Here is a 16435-nt window from a genome sequence, read left to right as displayed (position 1 = left end):
GTGTACTAAATATCTCAACATTATCTTAATGGCCACTAAGAGACACTCTTTTGGGTTAGCTTGAAATCTAGCACACATGCACACACTAAGCATAATATCGGCCCTAGATTCGCACAAATAAAGTAGAGAGCCGATCATGGAGCGATATACCTTAGTATCCATAGCTTTCCCTTCATTATTGAGATCTAGATGTCCTATTGGTTGGCATGGGAGTTTTGATAGGCTTGACATTCACCATGTCAAACTTCTTGAGCATATCATGAGTGTACTTTGTTTGGCTAATAAAAGTTTCCATCCTTCACTTGCTTGATTTGAAATCCAAGGAAGAACTTTAATTCACCCATCATAGGACATCTCAAATCTCTTGGTCATGATCCTACTAAATTCTCACAAAAAGAATGATTAGTACTACCAAATATTATATCATCGACATATATTTGGCACACAAATATATCTTTGTCAACTTTGTGAGTGAAAAGGGTAGGATCGACTTTGCCTATTTCAAAGCCTTATTTAAGCAAGAATTCCTTAAGGCATTCATACCATGCTCTTGGTGCTTGCTTAAACCCATAGAGCGCCTTTTGGAGTTTGTAGACACTGGTTGGGAAACTTATGATCTTCAAAGCCTAGGTGGTTGCTCAACATAGACAAGTTCTTGAATAGGGCCAGTTGAGAAATGCACTCTTCACATCCATTTGATATAGCTTGAAGTCATGATGAGCGGCATAGGCTAGAAGCATTCGAATTGCTTCAAGTCTTACCACCTAGTGCATATGTTTCTTTAAAGTCCAAGCCCTCTACTTGAGTGAAACCTTGAGCAACCAATCTTACTTTGTTCCTTGTCACCACTCTATTCTCATCTTGCTTATTGTGAAAGACCCACTTGGTGCCAATGACATTGGTATTGGGTTGTTCTACCAAGGTCCACACTTGGTTTCTTTTCAAGTTGTTGAGCTCGTCTTGCATGGCCATCACGCAATCAGGGTCTCCAAGTGCTTGTTCTACCTTAAGAGGTTCCAAAGAGGAAACAAATGAGTAATATTGGTAAAAAATTGCTAAATGTGAATGAGTTGTTATCCCTCTTTCGAAGACTCCCAAGGATGTTGTTAATAGGATGATCCCAGTTGTATGGTTTGCCTTAGTCTTGGATGCTCAATGGCCTCTTGTTCATCTTCTGGATCTTCATCATCTTCTTGCTCAAATATGGGTTGTAGGTCTTGTCCACTGAACTAGAGTCGAATTAGCTTGCTACTAACTATGTAGGTGCGGCACTACCATGCTCTAGAGTTGCAGCAGATGCTCGCTGTAGTGTAGCATAGGTACGTCAGCGGAAAATAGGTGCAGCAGCAACTTGAGGAACCTCCACTTCAGTGACTTCTTCTTCTTGTGGTCTAATATCACCAATAGCCAATTGCTTGATTGCTTCACATGGTGGATCCTCCTTTCCTACAACACTTGAATCAACTTGCTCCACTTGAGAGCCATTAGATTCATCAAATGTCACGTCTACCGCAATCTCAACTCTCCCAGGAGGTTTTGTTGAAGACACGGTAGGCATATTCATTTAATCCATAACTGAGAAGAAAACCTTCATCAACTTTAGGTGCAAACTTAGAGGTTTTGGGTTTCTTATTAAGTATGAAACACTTGCACCTAAACACTCTAAAGTAAGACTCCTTAGGCTTGTTACCGGTTAGAGGCTCATATAAAGTTTTCTTTAACTTCTTGTGTAGGTAGAGGCGGTTGATGGCATGGCAAGTGGTGTTGACTGGCCTCACACCAAAAGATGTCCGATGTCTTGTACTCATCTAGTATTATCCTTGCCATGTCAATGAGTGTACGATTCTTCCTCTCTACTATACCTATTTTGTTTAGGGGTGTATGGAGTTGAAAACTCATGCTTGATGCCCTCTTCATTAAGAAACTCAACTAGAGTATTCTTTAATTCAGTCCTATTATCACTTCTCACTTTCTGGATGGGAAGACCAAACTCCTTTTGAGCTCTTCTAACAAATATCTTCATCTTCTCTTTTACTTGGCACTTGTCATGCAAGAAAAATACCTAAGTGAAACAAGGAATAGTCATCAACAATAACAAGACCATATTTGTTATCCTCGATACTTAGGTAGGCGACCGATCTAAAGAGATCCATATGTATTAGCTCCAATGGTTGCTTGGTGGTCATGATGCTCTTTGATGGGTGAGGTACTGCCAACTTGCTTTCTGGCTTGACAAGCGCTACAAATTCCTATCTTTCTCAAAGTGAACATTTGTTAGCCCAAGGATGTGTTCATCTTTTAGAAGTTTGGCCAAGTTCCTCATCCCAACATGAACTAGTCAACTGATGCTAAAGCCAACCCATGCTACTTTTTGCCACTAAACAAGTCTCAAGCTTAGCTTTACTTTTGTTGAAATCAACTAAGTAAAGCTTGTTCTTTAATTGACCCATAAAGATAATAGAGGAATCCTCTCTTCTAAAGACTTTCCACACCCTTATCCGAAAAAGAGACAATTGTAGCCCATTTCACACAATTGAGAAATGGACAATAAATTGTAACTCAATGAATCAACATGTAATACATTTGTAATTGAATGCTCAAGGGTTATAGCAACTTTATCGAGACCAATTACATCCCCCCTTTGAATTGTCTCCAAAGACAATATTTTTATTTGAGTGCGTCATCGGGGAATATGATGAGAACATACTCCTTTCTCTGGTCATGTGATTTGTACATCTGCTATCAAGCACCCAACTTGATCCACCGGAGGAGTATGCCTACAAAACAAGTTTAGTTACTAGATTTAGGTCCCCAAATTAACTTGGGGACCTTGCATGTTAGTCACAAGAATCTTAGGAACCCAAATAGAAGTATTCCTATATAAGTTGATTTCCTTTCCAACATATTTTGCAACCACTTTCTCATTGCTGTTGTTCTTCAAAACAAAGCATGATGTTAAGCTTTTGTCGACAGTACATAAGTCTTTGGTTGATAGGCATACTTGTTCTTAGTAGCCCACAATGATTCCTTAGGCTTCTAGAAAACTTGTTTCTGCTGGTACACCTTCTTCTTGGGCTTATTTTGATCAGGAATAGAATTGGTAGCCTTTCCATTTTTGTAGGGCACGGCACTGCTGCCCTTCACCGCGGCACTACCACTCGGGGACGCTACACTGCCGCTGGTCTGTGTAGACTGATCTGTACCAATTTTGCCCTTCCTCTCAAACTGCACACACTCATAGTCATTCACTATCCTTCTTCCATTTGTCTTGGCTTCTTTTGTGTGTCCAAGCCCATGCTTGATTGAGGGATGTCTTCCTTACTTGAATTGTGGCCCTTTTGATTCATCAACGTTCTTGTCATTGAATTGGGTCACACTTATCCACCCTTTTTCAATGACTTCATTGAGCCTAGCAATCTACTTTCTCATAGCCTCCATGTTTACAAGGTTAGTGGAATAGGCATTCAAATCAAGATTAAAATATTTTTCACAACCTTGACTAGTGGAGAGAGTAGTGGTTTCCTTTGTCCTTAGGGAGATGTGAGTTGCTATCCCAAAGAATGCTATATTGCATCTCAAGTTCTTTGTGCTTTTCATCTAAGTCACAATACCTTTTCTTGAGAGCTTTATTTGCTTTCTTTGTGATAGCATGGTCCTCTTGCTCTTTGGCCAAAGCCTTGCTTCATTAGCCCCTTGTGAAATCTCTTCATAAAGAGAGCAACATAATCAATCTTCTCATATTGATCATCATCATTTTCATTTTCACTTGAAGATGATGTGGTCTCTACTCTTTCTTGAACTTGCTTGCTTGCTTTAGGCTTGCTAGTTGAAGCTTGTTGGTTGATCTTGGACTTACTTGTAGAGCCTTATTTGCTTGATTTGTTGGCCTTGAGAGCTACATCGTTGATCTTGATGCCCTCTAACTTTGCTTGCAATTCTCCAAGTTTCTTCCTCTCATTTGCTTCTTCTCTTTGCATGTTCAAAGGTCAAGATCCTCCCAAGTACAATCATTTGGTGTGAAGTACTCAAACTTCTTCTTGTCTCTAATTAGAGTGACTACGGTCTTCATTTCTAGGTGAATAAGCTTCCAACATAATCTTGATAACTTTGTGATCATCTAGCTCATCACAACCATAGCCTCTAATCTTGTACCCACCATTGTCATCAACCTATCAAACATCTCTTGTGGTCCCCTCTCCATCCAAAATCACAAACATGGTTGAGCTTTGACATCTACAAATCAATTCTTGCCTTTCTTACTTTGTCAACCCCTTCATGTGCTAGGTGCAAAGTGTCCAAAATTTGCTTGGTGCAACATCAACTCCAATCACTCTATTGTACTCATCACCATCCAAGGCACTAAGCAACACACTTGTGGCTTGACCATTGAGATGAATGATTCTCATCTCTTCTAGTGTTGGGTTCTTGGGATCAACTGGTGGCTCAAATTCCATTGCAAATAATTTCCCAAATGTCGGGGTGAATACCTATAATATAGGCTCTCATCAAGTGCTTCCACTTGGCAAAGTTAGTCCCATTGAAATGAGATAACTTTCCTGTGGGTACATTGATGAAAGACCTCCGATCATGGTTAGTCATAGGAATAGAAGAATAGTTAAAGGATACGACGGACATATTTGTTGTTGTCACCCTTGCCCTTTTCTTTTTCCTCCTTCTTGTTCCCCTTTGACACTTGGTATGACTCATCATCATCTTCATCTTCGGAACTACTTGATATGCTTGATGATGCACTTGTTGCCTTCTCTTCTTCTTCCTTCTTCTTCCTAGCTTATCTTCTTTTTCTTCTTGCTTCTCTCTTGAGCCTTCTTTCTTCTTTTCTTGGCTTCTTCTTCTCTAATCGCTCGTCCTCCTTCTCTCTTGCTTCTCTTTTTAGCTTTCTTGCCTCCTTCCTTCTTCTTCTCTCATTATCATTGAGAGCTCTTTCGGCATCGGTAGCCTCAAGATGTGGTAGTGTGGTGTTGCTTGCTGTCGACACGCTCAGCTCGCTGCTGTCCATGTCGACATCCATTGGCTTCACGCTACTAACTCCTCCTCCATGCTCCATACCTCACGTGGTGAAGCGTATATGACGTAACTTTGCTCAGATACCACTTGTAGGATCTCTGGTTGGCCTAGAGGGAGGTGAATAGGCCTATCAAAACAAACACTCAAACTTTTATCAAATTCACTCTATGGCACTACCGTTCTAGAGGGCGGCGCTGCCAGACCAGAACAGTGGCACTGTCGCACCAGAACAGTGGCACTGCCGCACCTATAGACAACTTCGAGTCACAGTTCAAAAACAGTGAACGGAAACTTAGATCAGAGAAATTTCTCAGCTTACTGCAGGTATGATAGTCACAGATCAAGAGCTAGAATGAGTAGGAACACCCCACACAAGTAGATCGACTAAAAACCCTAGAAATCATCTCAACCAATAATATGAAATGCAAGTAATGTAAATCAAGCATAAATGACACAATGATTTATTCCGTAGTTCGGCTCGCCACCAAGGCTTGTCTACCTCCACTGTTGTTGAGGTTAGCCACTAAGGCTTAGGGCTTTCCAACCCTTCCTCGTTCTCAAGTCAAGAGACCTAACTCTTAGGATAAAGGTAAGTTTACTAGCTTCAAGAGATGGTTACAAACCCCTCAGGGCTATCACACTAGGAGCCTAAGCTCCAAGAGTAACAAACACAACCGTCGGCCAAAACGTGAACCAAGTGCTCTTTTTAGTTTGGGAATCAATGGAGCTACTCTCTAATCGAAGTTTTGGACCCTTTTCTCTCAAGGATTGATGGAGAAATCAATGAATTTGCTTGAGGGCTCAAGGTCAACAATGGAGGGAGAGAGAGAGAGAGTCTCCTTTCTGTTTTGGACGAGCTGGAGTGAGGAAGAAGAGGCAGAACGCCGCTGGGGAGGAAGGGGAAGGGTATAAATACCCCCGGCCTCCAATGATCACTTAAGTCGCGGCAGTGTCGCGGCTCAAGTGCGGCAGTGCCTCTCTTTAGGTGCGGCAGTGCCTCTCTTAGGTGCGGCAGTGCCGTACCACTAAGACAACAATGGTAAGAGTAAAGTGTAGACTGTCTTGGCTATGAAATCTGAGGATGCATGTGTATGTTTGAGCACTTGGTAGCACATATTAGCTTAAGCATTGTGTCCTCCTTTATAGTATGGCTTTTCGTATACTCAAATTCAAAATATAAAAGAATTTAAACCTACTTTGAGTTTGAAGCCATCTACATTTATAATTGGGGGCTCCTTCGTTTCGTGTAGTATCCTCGAACATGAATTCTCTGCTTGTCATCTCGATAAAATCTCATTAGTTCTCTAATTGCGTGGTTATTATCACCAAAATCCACAATTAGGGTTTGATTGCACTTTCAGCTGCGCTGGGCTGGGCCAGTCTAGGCCCACTGTCCATCGGGCCCTGGCGTGCTTGGGCTAGGGCCGAAATTGCAGGCTTCGTGTCGGGCCAGTCGTGGCTCGGGATGCATGGACATTTATAATCATGTCCCTAAAGCTTTTGTACTTGTATATACTAATAGTACTATCCTCTAATGTGTTTTTGGTTAATTGAGCTGATGCGAAATCATCAACTGGTGCAAAAAACCGCCGATCATTTCTACAGTATGTTGCAACTTTCGACCTAATGTTGCATACTCATGGTCACGTGGGATGGCTGACGGCGCATTCGGTTTTGGTCTTTATTTTTGTTCACGCCTTGTACGTTTCATCTGCATAAAAATTGGTTTATTGCCTCGTACAACTATGTCGATCAGGATTGACTTCCTCATTTACAAATTGTTATGCTTTTACTCATTTGTGGCCAAGGATACTGTAGTCTGCAGACAACGGTCTTGTTTGGTTTCTGCTTCCAACTCCAGTTCCACCGATACTTGATAGTTGTTGGAGCCGAAACCCGAAAGTTTACAACTTCGCCGTCTCTAACTTTGATCCCACTCCAGTCTCACCAATACTTGATAGTCGTTGGTGCTTATTCTATGATGTATTTTGTGATGTGATGTTCTGTGGAGTATTTTGTGATGTCCGCTTATTATACATGTGATGTTCTATTATGTATTTTAGATGTCCACGTAGTATACATAAATCTACGAAGTATTATCTTATAATATTCACTTAGCATGTGATGTTCTACGATATATTTTGTCATGTTCATATTATACATGGGATGGTCTATGATGTATTTGAGGATCTCTAGGCAATATAAATTTCTTTTACGATGTATTTTCCTTATTTTTTGTAACTTTGTAACTTTTATTAAAGAAAGGAAAGTTGCGAAAATAATTTTGCGAGATAACGAAAAGTATTTAAAAAAGTTATGGAAATATTTTCTCTCTGAAATGAAAAGTCACTGGAGGTCGGCAATTGACCGACCAGCGGTTGTTTCCCAGAATAGTGGCGTCGGTTTCTTACCTAGCCGGGCAAAGCAAGCAGTGGCAGGGCAACAGACCTCCAATATCGGCCAACCTGACGTGCCCACGGCCCATCTCCGTCTTACTAAATGTGGCCTGACACAGAAACGAGCCCAAAAACTCCAGAAAAGTGAAGAGGCGAGCGGGCTTGCCGTACCTGGCCCACAGTCATTAAGAATTCGGACCCAAACCGATGCACTCCGGTCCCGGTCGTCTTTCTTTCGGGTCTTCCCCTTCGACTTCGAGCGGTCATAAACCCCCGCCTCCCTTGTGTAATCCCCATCCGTCTCGACCTCGCAGCCGCAACAGCGAAACCCTAGCCTCGACCTCTATCTCCCTCCGGCCACAGCTGTTCAGGTAGGAATCTCCTTTCCTCATCGTTCCACGGGTGGTTCGTTCCCCGTACCCGCGCCCGCGCCCGCGCCCCGCTGCCTTCTAGATTTGTTTTCTTGTGGGGGTGTCGTGTCGGGTTCCGGAGATGCGGATTCGGACGCGGACGCGGCGGGGGCTGATTTGCTGATTGATGACCCTTCTAACTTTGTTGGTGAAGGATGAGCAGGCGCTGGAGCCGCACGATCTACGTCGGGAACCTCCCCGGCGACATCCGGGAGAGGGAGGTGGAGGATCTGTTCTACAAGGTGGGGAATTTTTTTAATTGTTTGATTCCTTGCTACCCTATTAATCATTAGCACAGAGCGCAACCCGTCTTACTGTATTAGGCTGGGCTCACTTACCGTGTGCTTCTTAGATTCAGTACCTCCGATGCTTATACTACTTTCCTAATGCAATAGGATGCGATGCACTGCTATGCTCTTTGTGACCATGCCCATAAATCGTAGAAAACTGGTGGCTTGGATAACCTTGTGCTATCAGGGTCCACCTAGTTCCTACTACATTCACTATGATCCTCAAGCTATAGCTTGCGCTTGAGAATGTTGCTTATAGTTGTTGTTCATTTGAAAGGTTGCATGGATTTATACTAATAATGTCCATTTTATAAAATTTGTGAACGCAGTATGGTAGAATTGTTGACATCGACCTGAAGGTCCCCCCAAGGCCACCTGGTTATGCTTTTGTTGAGGTAAGATTCATCCTGAATGTGTTGAATGACATGGTTATCTTTTCCCCGCAAAGATTATCTTGTGTTGGTTGATGACTTTAGTCACGAACAGCAAATTTGAGGTACTTTGCTAATCTTGTAGTTTGAAGATCCTCGTGATGCTGAGGATGCAATTGCTGGGCGGGATGGATACAACTTTGATGGACACCGTCTAAGAGTAAGCTAATCAGTGCTTTGATAAGCTACATGCTTACTCTCTTTCTCTTCAATCTGTTGATCCAATGCCTACTTCTGTGGTCAGGTGGAGGCTGCTCATGGTGGTAGAGGTAATACTTCCTCGAATGACCGTTCAAGTGGCTTTGGTGGTGGTGGTGGAGCACGTCGTGGTGTGTCGAGACACTCAGAGTATCGTGGTATGGTTTCTATTCATGTTGAACATCAGTGATTGCTCTTCTCTTCTCTGTCAGCAACCTTTAACTTGAATCATTGCAAACAGTTCTTGTCACTGGACTGCCTTCTTCTGCATCATGGCAGGATTTAAAGGTCTGAGGCAAAACTTTTTCCCTCGTGTTCTTCCATAAGACTGTATCGTTTGTCTCATTAACACCAAATATATTCTTCCCAGGATCATATGCGGAAGGCTGGTGATGTTTGTTTCTCTGAAGTGTATCGCGAAGGCTGGTGGTAAGTAGCATTTTGGGTTAAAGCCGCTGCCTTTATTACAATTTGGAAATGTTCATCATAAATATTTAGAAGCAGAGGTGCACAAATATATTTGGGGTGCATTTTTTTTTCAAAAGCAATTAGGTTTGATCTTTCTGCCCCTTTGGTGTCCATCGTCATGACAACTAATGGCACATATCCTGTTACATACTGGAGATCCATATATGGCTATACGAAGTTCCCTGTGTTCCATTTTATTTTCTCTTAGTATTCTCATTTCCCAGAACAGGAAACTATTAGCTTCTTGATATTTTTAAATATTGATTGATAAAATACTAATTGTTCAGTTAAAGATAATTTAGGAACAGTTGAAAAATGCTTGGGATTGCAAGAATGATACTGCCACAAGAAAGTTCAAGCTTGCTTGGGTACATAATGACCCAATGTACTACAGTAACAATTTTAACATGCTAGCACCACTTGAATGGATCAAATGTATTGGGACAATAACTAAAGCTCGTAGCCATTATTGAAGTAATGTGCTTGCCATACTTAGTCCCTATGATTGAAGCAGCTTGAGAACTGGATGCTTGAGGATATTGCGTTCGAAATTTGCAAATGGACTTATTTTGTTGGTGAAACTGTAAGCTGCCCACAATTTATAGGGAAATTCATCACACATCCTATATTCTCAATCCCCATAAATGACCATCTGTTCATCAATAATCTCTCCCCTTGATCTGGAATACGGACACGGCCATTTTGATGACTTCTTATCAAGTTGTAGAAAGAGGGCCTACTTAGCCTTCCCATATCTGATGTGTCAAAAAAAAAGTACTCATCATTGCTGTTTATTCTAGGATTTGGGCACATATAAATGCCGCATAACATGATTACTAGCATATCTTATTATTTATTGTGAAGGTTTATTTCATTTGGTTGCTTGGTTTTCAACCTTATTTTCTTCAAGGAATGTGTTGTAAAGCTATCTATGTTCTTAACACTTCTTTTCTTTTTCAAGTTCTTATCATATATTTCTATCTTGTTACAGGCACCATAGGAATTGTGGACTACACAAATTCTGATGATATGAAATATGCTGTAAGTCCATAATACATTCCCTTCTGTCTTGGTGTGAATCATTTCATTCTATAGTTTTTTTTTCCATGTATCTACTTTTGACCACCTACAATACCTGATATTTGATTGCTTCCTATCTGTCATCATTAGTTCGATCTCTTCTACAATAGCCCTAAAAATGTGCTCTTAATGCTTTGAACTATGCTCTTGTCATTGACAACCCATTGCAGATAAAGAAGCTGGATGATACTGAATTCAGGAACGCCTTTGGGCGAGCCTATATAAGGGTAAGCATTGTATCATGTTACTGGTTTAGTCCTGGGGATCATCTGTGTAGTTCGTTGTTAAGCATGCACCTTATTCTTTACAGGTGAAGGAATATGATGGCAAACGTGATCGCTCCTACTCACGTAGCCGAAGCCCAAGTCGTAGCTACAGCAAAAGCAGGAGCCCGAGGTTTGCTGCTGTACCGAGATGTCATGGGTAACCTTGTTGATAAGTAATAACTAACACGGAATATACTTTGCAGCAAATCACCCAGGACTCGCCGTTCAGCATCTAGATCCCGGTCGAGGTCTGTTTCTTCCCATTCAAGGTCTGCATCAAAAGGACGTTCTCCGTCTAGGTAACATACACTGTTCCAGATTTTGAGCTTTTGAATCCTTATATGTGTCAAGTTCTTTTCTACTGTTTTGTCCAATGCACAATATATATGCATTAGTAGAATATCTGGCCAAATTGCAAATATGCCTACTTCTGTATCGTAATTACCTGTTGCCTACTCTGGCTTTTTTTTTATTTGCAAAAATTGCTTCTGTTTTAGTCAAACAGTGGTTAACAATCTTTATTAAAATATCATTTTGTTCTGTAACCTTCATTGGCCTGAATATTTGGTATCTAATCATTCTCTAATAAGTAAATCAGTTAAGTCCAAGTTAACACAGTTACGCTCCCAGGCATGTATACAATGATGATGGCTTGCTGTACAGTCTGATTGCTTTGAGGATTCCTTCTCAAGTGCTCAGAGTCTCAATGAACTATATGAACTGCTTAGTCTGTTCTGTTTTGTTTTTGAAGACTCAATTATCTCGCCCTTTTATCTGGGATTGTGCGGTCATCTGGGGATTGCACATTAGGATATTGAGGATGGGATTTTCACAATATGCTACAGTTCAGTTGGTTTTATAAGGTATGGTTATTAATTGAGAGCTTGTATGGAAAGCTAAAATCGTCCCATTATTTTACCTAATGTCCTGTAACTGATTGACATCAGAGCTTGGGCATAAGCACATTGTTTGGAATACTGGACATAGGAGCGTTAAGGATTGGTGATCTGGATTATGGTGGTACAGTGACTAGGAATGTACTTGGAGTTCAATGCTTGGGGAATGAGTTTTCTTCCTACCTCGGGCACACTTCAGATGGTTGCTGTAGTTCAGTATATGCACTTTTGACATTATTATACAACAATTTTACACTTGCATGGAACTGAACGCTTCAATTTTCATGAGCTTTTATTGCTTCGTTCGACGCGGCAGTCATGGCTTTTGGAACCAAGTTGTTAAAGCTGCATTTTGGATATTGAATCAGTTGTTTCTGGAACGTTTTGCAGATCACCAGCAAGATCCAAATCTCCTAATGCTTCTGTAAGTTCCCTTCATCATTTTGATAATATTTTTTGTTATTTTTGTTGCTTAATTTTATATCTGCTAAAATGTCTATGTAGCCCGCAAATGGTGAAGCAGCAAGCCCCAAGAAGCAGAGTCCAAGCAGGAGCCCATCTGGCTCACGCTTCTCCTGATGTAAAATGATTCTACTCGTATTTTCCGTACTTTAATAGCAAACACAGCTGAACTGACAACAATGCGATCAAAATTTGCAGGCGAAACCTGAATAAAATTAATATGCTGTCGAGGATTGCAGATGGAGTCCAGAGATCTTTTCTGGACACTTATCCTCCATATTGTTCTAGTTCCATCTTTGTCTTAGCAACAGTACAAGATTCGATGATATTAACTATCAGTATCAACTTGTATCGATGGACCCCTGTGTTGTCACTGTTGTGTTGAATAGTGCGCTGAAGGGCCCATTTACTTATGCTTAATTTTCTATTAGTGATTGTTGAATGGATGCTATGTGGATTTGTGCTATGTTGACTATCATGTTGTTTTGGAGCTCATGCATGTTTTCTTCATTTCCGTAATTTATTTGAAGGTTGCTGCAGATTATGCTCAATTTTGCACTATGTGAAACACAGGCTCGTTGCAATGATGCTGTCCTGTAATCTTGAGCTTTATTTGACTAGTGAAATAATGCTGCCCAGTAATCTTTAGCTTTATTTGACTAGTGAAATAATGCTGCCCTGTCAGTATAGTTAAACAGCATATACTTGCACTTGGGGACTGTATCACTCATTCACTGTATTCGTAGTTACTCCATTCCAAATAGTAAGAGTTTTAACTTTTCTAGATACACATTTTTTTTATACTATGCATTTACTGTATGTCTATAGTAAAAAGCAATGTATGTAGAAAAAATCAAAATGTCTTATCATTTGGACCGGAGGGAGTACTTGGTAGTCCGATTTGCAGTTTGCTAGACTTCGGCGGTCGGATGTAAACGAGGTCGTGCAAACTTGCTGCCATTTTACAAAGGGCGTGATTGGTACGTAGCTCCTGTCTACTACGTACCGGCACAGCATCAGTTGGAACCTGCGTTTCTACCGAACCTGGCCGGTGTTGTGCAGTGTGTTGAGTACTCCCTCTTTTTTAGAATATCTGTCGTTCTCGTTTTTTGAGAAACAACTTTAATAAAATATATATTAAAAATATTATTATTTATGGTATATAATTAGTATCATCGGAAAGGCCTTTGAATTTAGATTTTAATAAATTTATTTGGAGATATAAATGTTGCTAGTATTTTTTACAAATTAAGTTAAACTTGTGGTAAAAAACCGGAAACGACAATTAAATGGGGACAGAGGGAGTAGGTAGGTTGTGCGGACTGAGGGGAGACGTGCATACAATCACAATCCTTCGTTTCTACCGAGCCTGGCCGGTGTTGTGCAGCGTGAGTAGGTAGGTTGTGCGGACTGAGAGAGGAGACGTGCATACAGACTGCCTAACCAATCACCATCGTTCCCTGTCCTGGCTGCAAGCAGATGGTAAGCCAAACAAACTCGTGAAGATGCACTGATCCTGGCCAACAAGAGCCTGGTGCCTTTTTTTTTGGCGAATAAAGAGCCTGGTGCTGCTGGTGCTACGATGCGCAAGGAACTAATCACGCCCGAAATGTTTGTTCTATTCACGGCAATGAAGCTGCAGCGGTTGTCTGATGGCAACTGAGATTATAATGCCGCGTTGTTTTTCAAGTATTTCTGTATGGAAATTGTATCCTTTAACTTACACTTATCTTAAGTCGGCAGCCACCAAGGTTGTTATTAGTACATCAGAAGGCCCGTGTCATAAACAGACTTACAGACACAAGCAACATTGATGTTTTCCATGCTGTTTACTCTCTTGGTCCCAAAATAAACAGTCGATATGGTTTTTGTGCCGGTCAATTTTTATTAGGTTTGACTGAGTGTATAAAAAATATTAGCAATATTTATATCTCTAAATAAGTTTATTATAAAAATAGATTCAATGATCTACTTAATGATGATAATATGTACTATAAATATTAATATTTTCTTGTATATATTTGGACAATGTAAAAAACATTTAACACCACGAGAAACGAGAACGACACTTTATTTTGGGACCTAGGGAGTACTCTGATATAGTATTTACCAGTACACTAGCAACATTAATTAATTATTAGGGCCCGACTCTACTCAGCCTTAAACTCTTAATAGACTTTAACATTCCGATAGAAAAAAACATAGAATCTCATAACATCATCCAAACAAGCAAGATCATAGAAGCTTCCAACACACGGATTCAAAGAATATCAAAATCTAATGAAACACGACTAATAGGAGATACTTTACTGATATAAGAATCACCGTACAACCCAAATAGGTTCTTATTAATTGAATCGAGAGAATTACTTCCTTGACTAAAAAAAAAGCTATGCTTTCTTTCTTGGCCCCTTTAGTTTGGAACTAACATATTTGGACTGAAATCCAACTTCAGCTTCTTGTTTGTCCATTCTGTTAGATTTGGCCTACTAACGGGGGCATGAATTGACGCTCTTACCCCTAGGCAAGACAGACAAATATTAGTTTTGTTATATTTCATTTTGAGGATTATTTAAACTATTTTACATGGTTTGTGCAATTATGATGTCCTAGACCATGCAAAATTAGTCTAAATAATCCTAAAAATGAAAATATACCATATTAAACTCTGTATACTCTTTACCTATCTCACCTAGAGGTAAAAGCGTCAATTCGTGTCCCACCTAACACCGTGAGCAACCAAACCTAACAGATGGGCTAAATAAGAATCAAAGTTGGATTCGAGCCAAATAGGTAAGTTCAAAATTAACGGACCGAGAAAGGAAGTGAAACTTTTTTTTAGATAATAAGAAAGTAATTATCTGAATTTTGCTAAAAAAAAGTAATTATCTGAATCGAATTTGCTTCGGACAAGACAAGAACGAACTCGGGCCGCAACGAACGCCTTGGATAGAGATCCCTGGGCCCACCCGCAGAGTGCAGTGTTGCCCTGCACTGCACCACGCACGCCATCGTTACCAAGAGGAAAGCGGCAAGACTATTCCGTCCCATCTTCTGCCGTCCGGTTCCGCCGAACACGCAGCCAGGTCTCCTTCCGCCAGAGCACGCCACCTCGGATCCCCCTCCCTGCTCACGTGCCCGGCGACTCGGCACCTCCGCCCCCCGTCCTCCTCCACGGACCACCTGCCCCCCACCCCTCCTCGAACGGCGTCGAGTGGGGATTCATCAGGACTGGTTGGTGAGCCCTTGACCCGCTCGGATCGTTCTAATTTGTTCTGATTTTTTTTTCTCTCTCGTTTGCTTCCGCGAGCAGTCGACTCCAATTCTTCCGTCGTAGGGGTTACTCCAATGCATGCGGTTAGTAGTTGTGGAGTTCTGGGGTACACCTGATCCTTCGACGGTTAGATTCGGTTCGTCTTCTTGTTCTGAGTTTTCGAGTTCATGGATTAGGGCGCGACTACCCTGAACTAGATAAACTTTGTTGTTGGTTTAACTGAACCCCCATGCCCCACGGTGATGCTGCACCTACCAGTTTGTGTCGATTTTCATGGCATTCTATATTTGGCAATATGGTGTTTACTGAGTATTATGTTGAGGAAGCCTCAGCAGTGACAATTGGTTTTATCCCCACTAAGGCCTTGTTTGGATGCACATGCATCCGTCTCAATCTATGAGTGTTGGAGCGGATTGGGGGTCGAACTTAGTTTAATTTCCACCCCAATCCACTTCAACACACATAGATTCAGGTGAATACATGTGCATCCAAACAAGGCTTAAGGATAGGCATTCAACTTTTACCATGCAATCTGCATGTAGAATCGGTGTGGAAACCACATGTAGAGCAGTGGGCACTCGGCAGTGGCTGTAGTTTTCTTAGATAATGGAATGAAAATTCCCAACCTTCACATCATGAGATGTTTTGGCCGATTCTTATCACAATATCTGCACTTGCAGCGAGAGCAAACAAATAGTTCATATAGAGCAAAATGCTGACTAAAAGAGATCCATAGCCTTAGTTGTTTGGTGTGTTTATAAGGTTGCTTTTTGCCCCTGTGCCTGGAACTCCTTTTCTGATTGTAGGTTCTGTTTTTTACTCTTGGTATAACTGGAACATGAGATCCTTCAACAGTCACTCATAAACCCCGTTGTGAATGTTACCATTAATTTGCCTAGCTACAGTAGAATACTGTGTCGCTGTTCACTGATGATTTGCTTGTGCCATCTTCTATAGTACATAAATGCAATTTTTTTGCTAGCTTTTCTGTAGACATTTATCCAGGAACATTGATAAAATCTTTCAGCCAGAAGGATTTATTGATTAGCTCAGCTGTTGCATCGTTGTACCCGTCAAAGAATCCAACTCCTGGTTATACTGAAAAAGAGCAAACTTGTATACTTCATTCTTGCATTTTTTTTTGCTGGAGAATAGAATGCACACCTACTAACCCCTAGTTGCTTGAAGAATAAACCATAGTCATTAAAATACGTTAACATATTAGGGAACATGCAGTTA

At 41.0% G+C, this 16435-nt stretch overlaps 1 protein-coding gene across 1 annotated transcript; it reads left to right on the top strand.

The window, feature by feature from the left end:
• Nucleotides 1–7659: 7659 nt before the first annotated feature.
• On the top strand, nt 7660–12415 carry LOC136539873 (serine/arginine-rich-splicing factor SR34-like). The gene is made up of 13 exons (XM_066531865.1): nt 7660–7792; nt 7986–8073; nt 8451–8516; nt 8638–8712; nt 8797–8908; nt 8992–9038; nt 9121–9175; nt 10207–10259; nt 10469–10525; nt 10609–10694; nt 10768–10863; nt 11851–11884; nt 11965–12415. Exons 2-13 carry the CDS (start codon nt 7987–7989, stop codon nt 12037–12039), a joined length of 843 nt encoding a protein of 280 aa, XP_066387962.1. The 5' UTR covers nt 7660–7792; nt 7986; the 3' UTR covers nt 12040–12415.
• Nucleotides 12416–16435: the final 4020 nt, after the last annotated feature.

This window comes from Miscanthus floridulus, chromosome 2 (assembly GCF_019320115.1).
Source record: "Miscanthus floridulus cultivar M001 chromosome 2, ASM1932011v1, whole genome shotgun sequence".
In the NCBI taxonomy this organism is placed as follows: domain Eukaryota; kingdom Viridiplantae; phylum Streptophyta; class Magnoliopsida; order Poales; family Poaceae; genus Miscanthus; species Miscanthus floridulus.
This window is presented reverse-complemented; position numbering and strand designations above follow the sequence as displayed.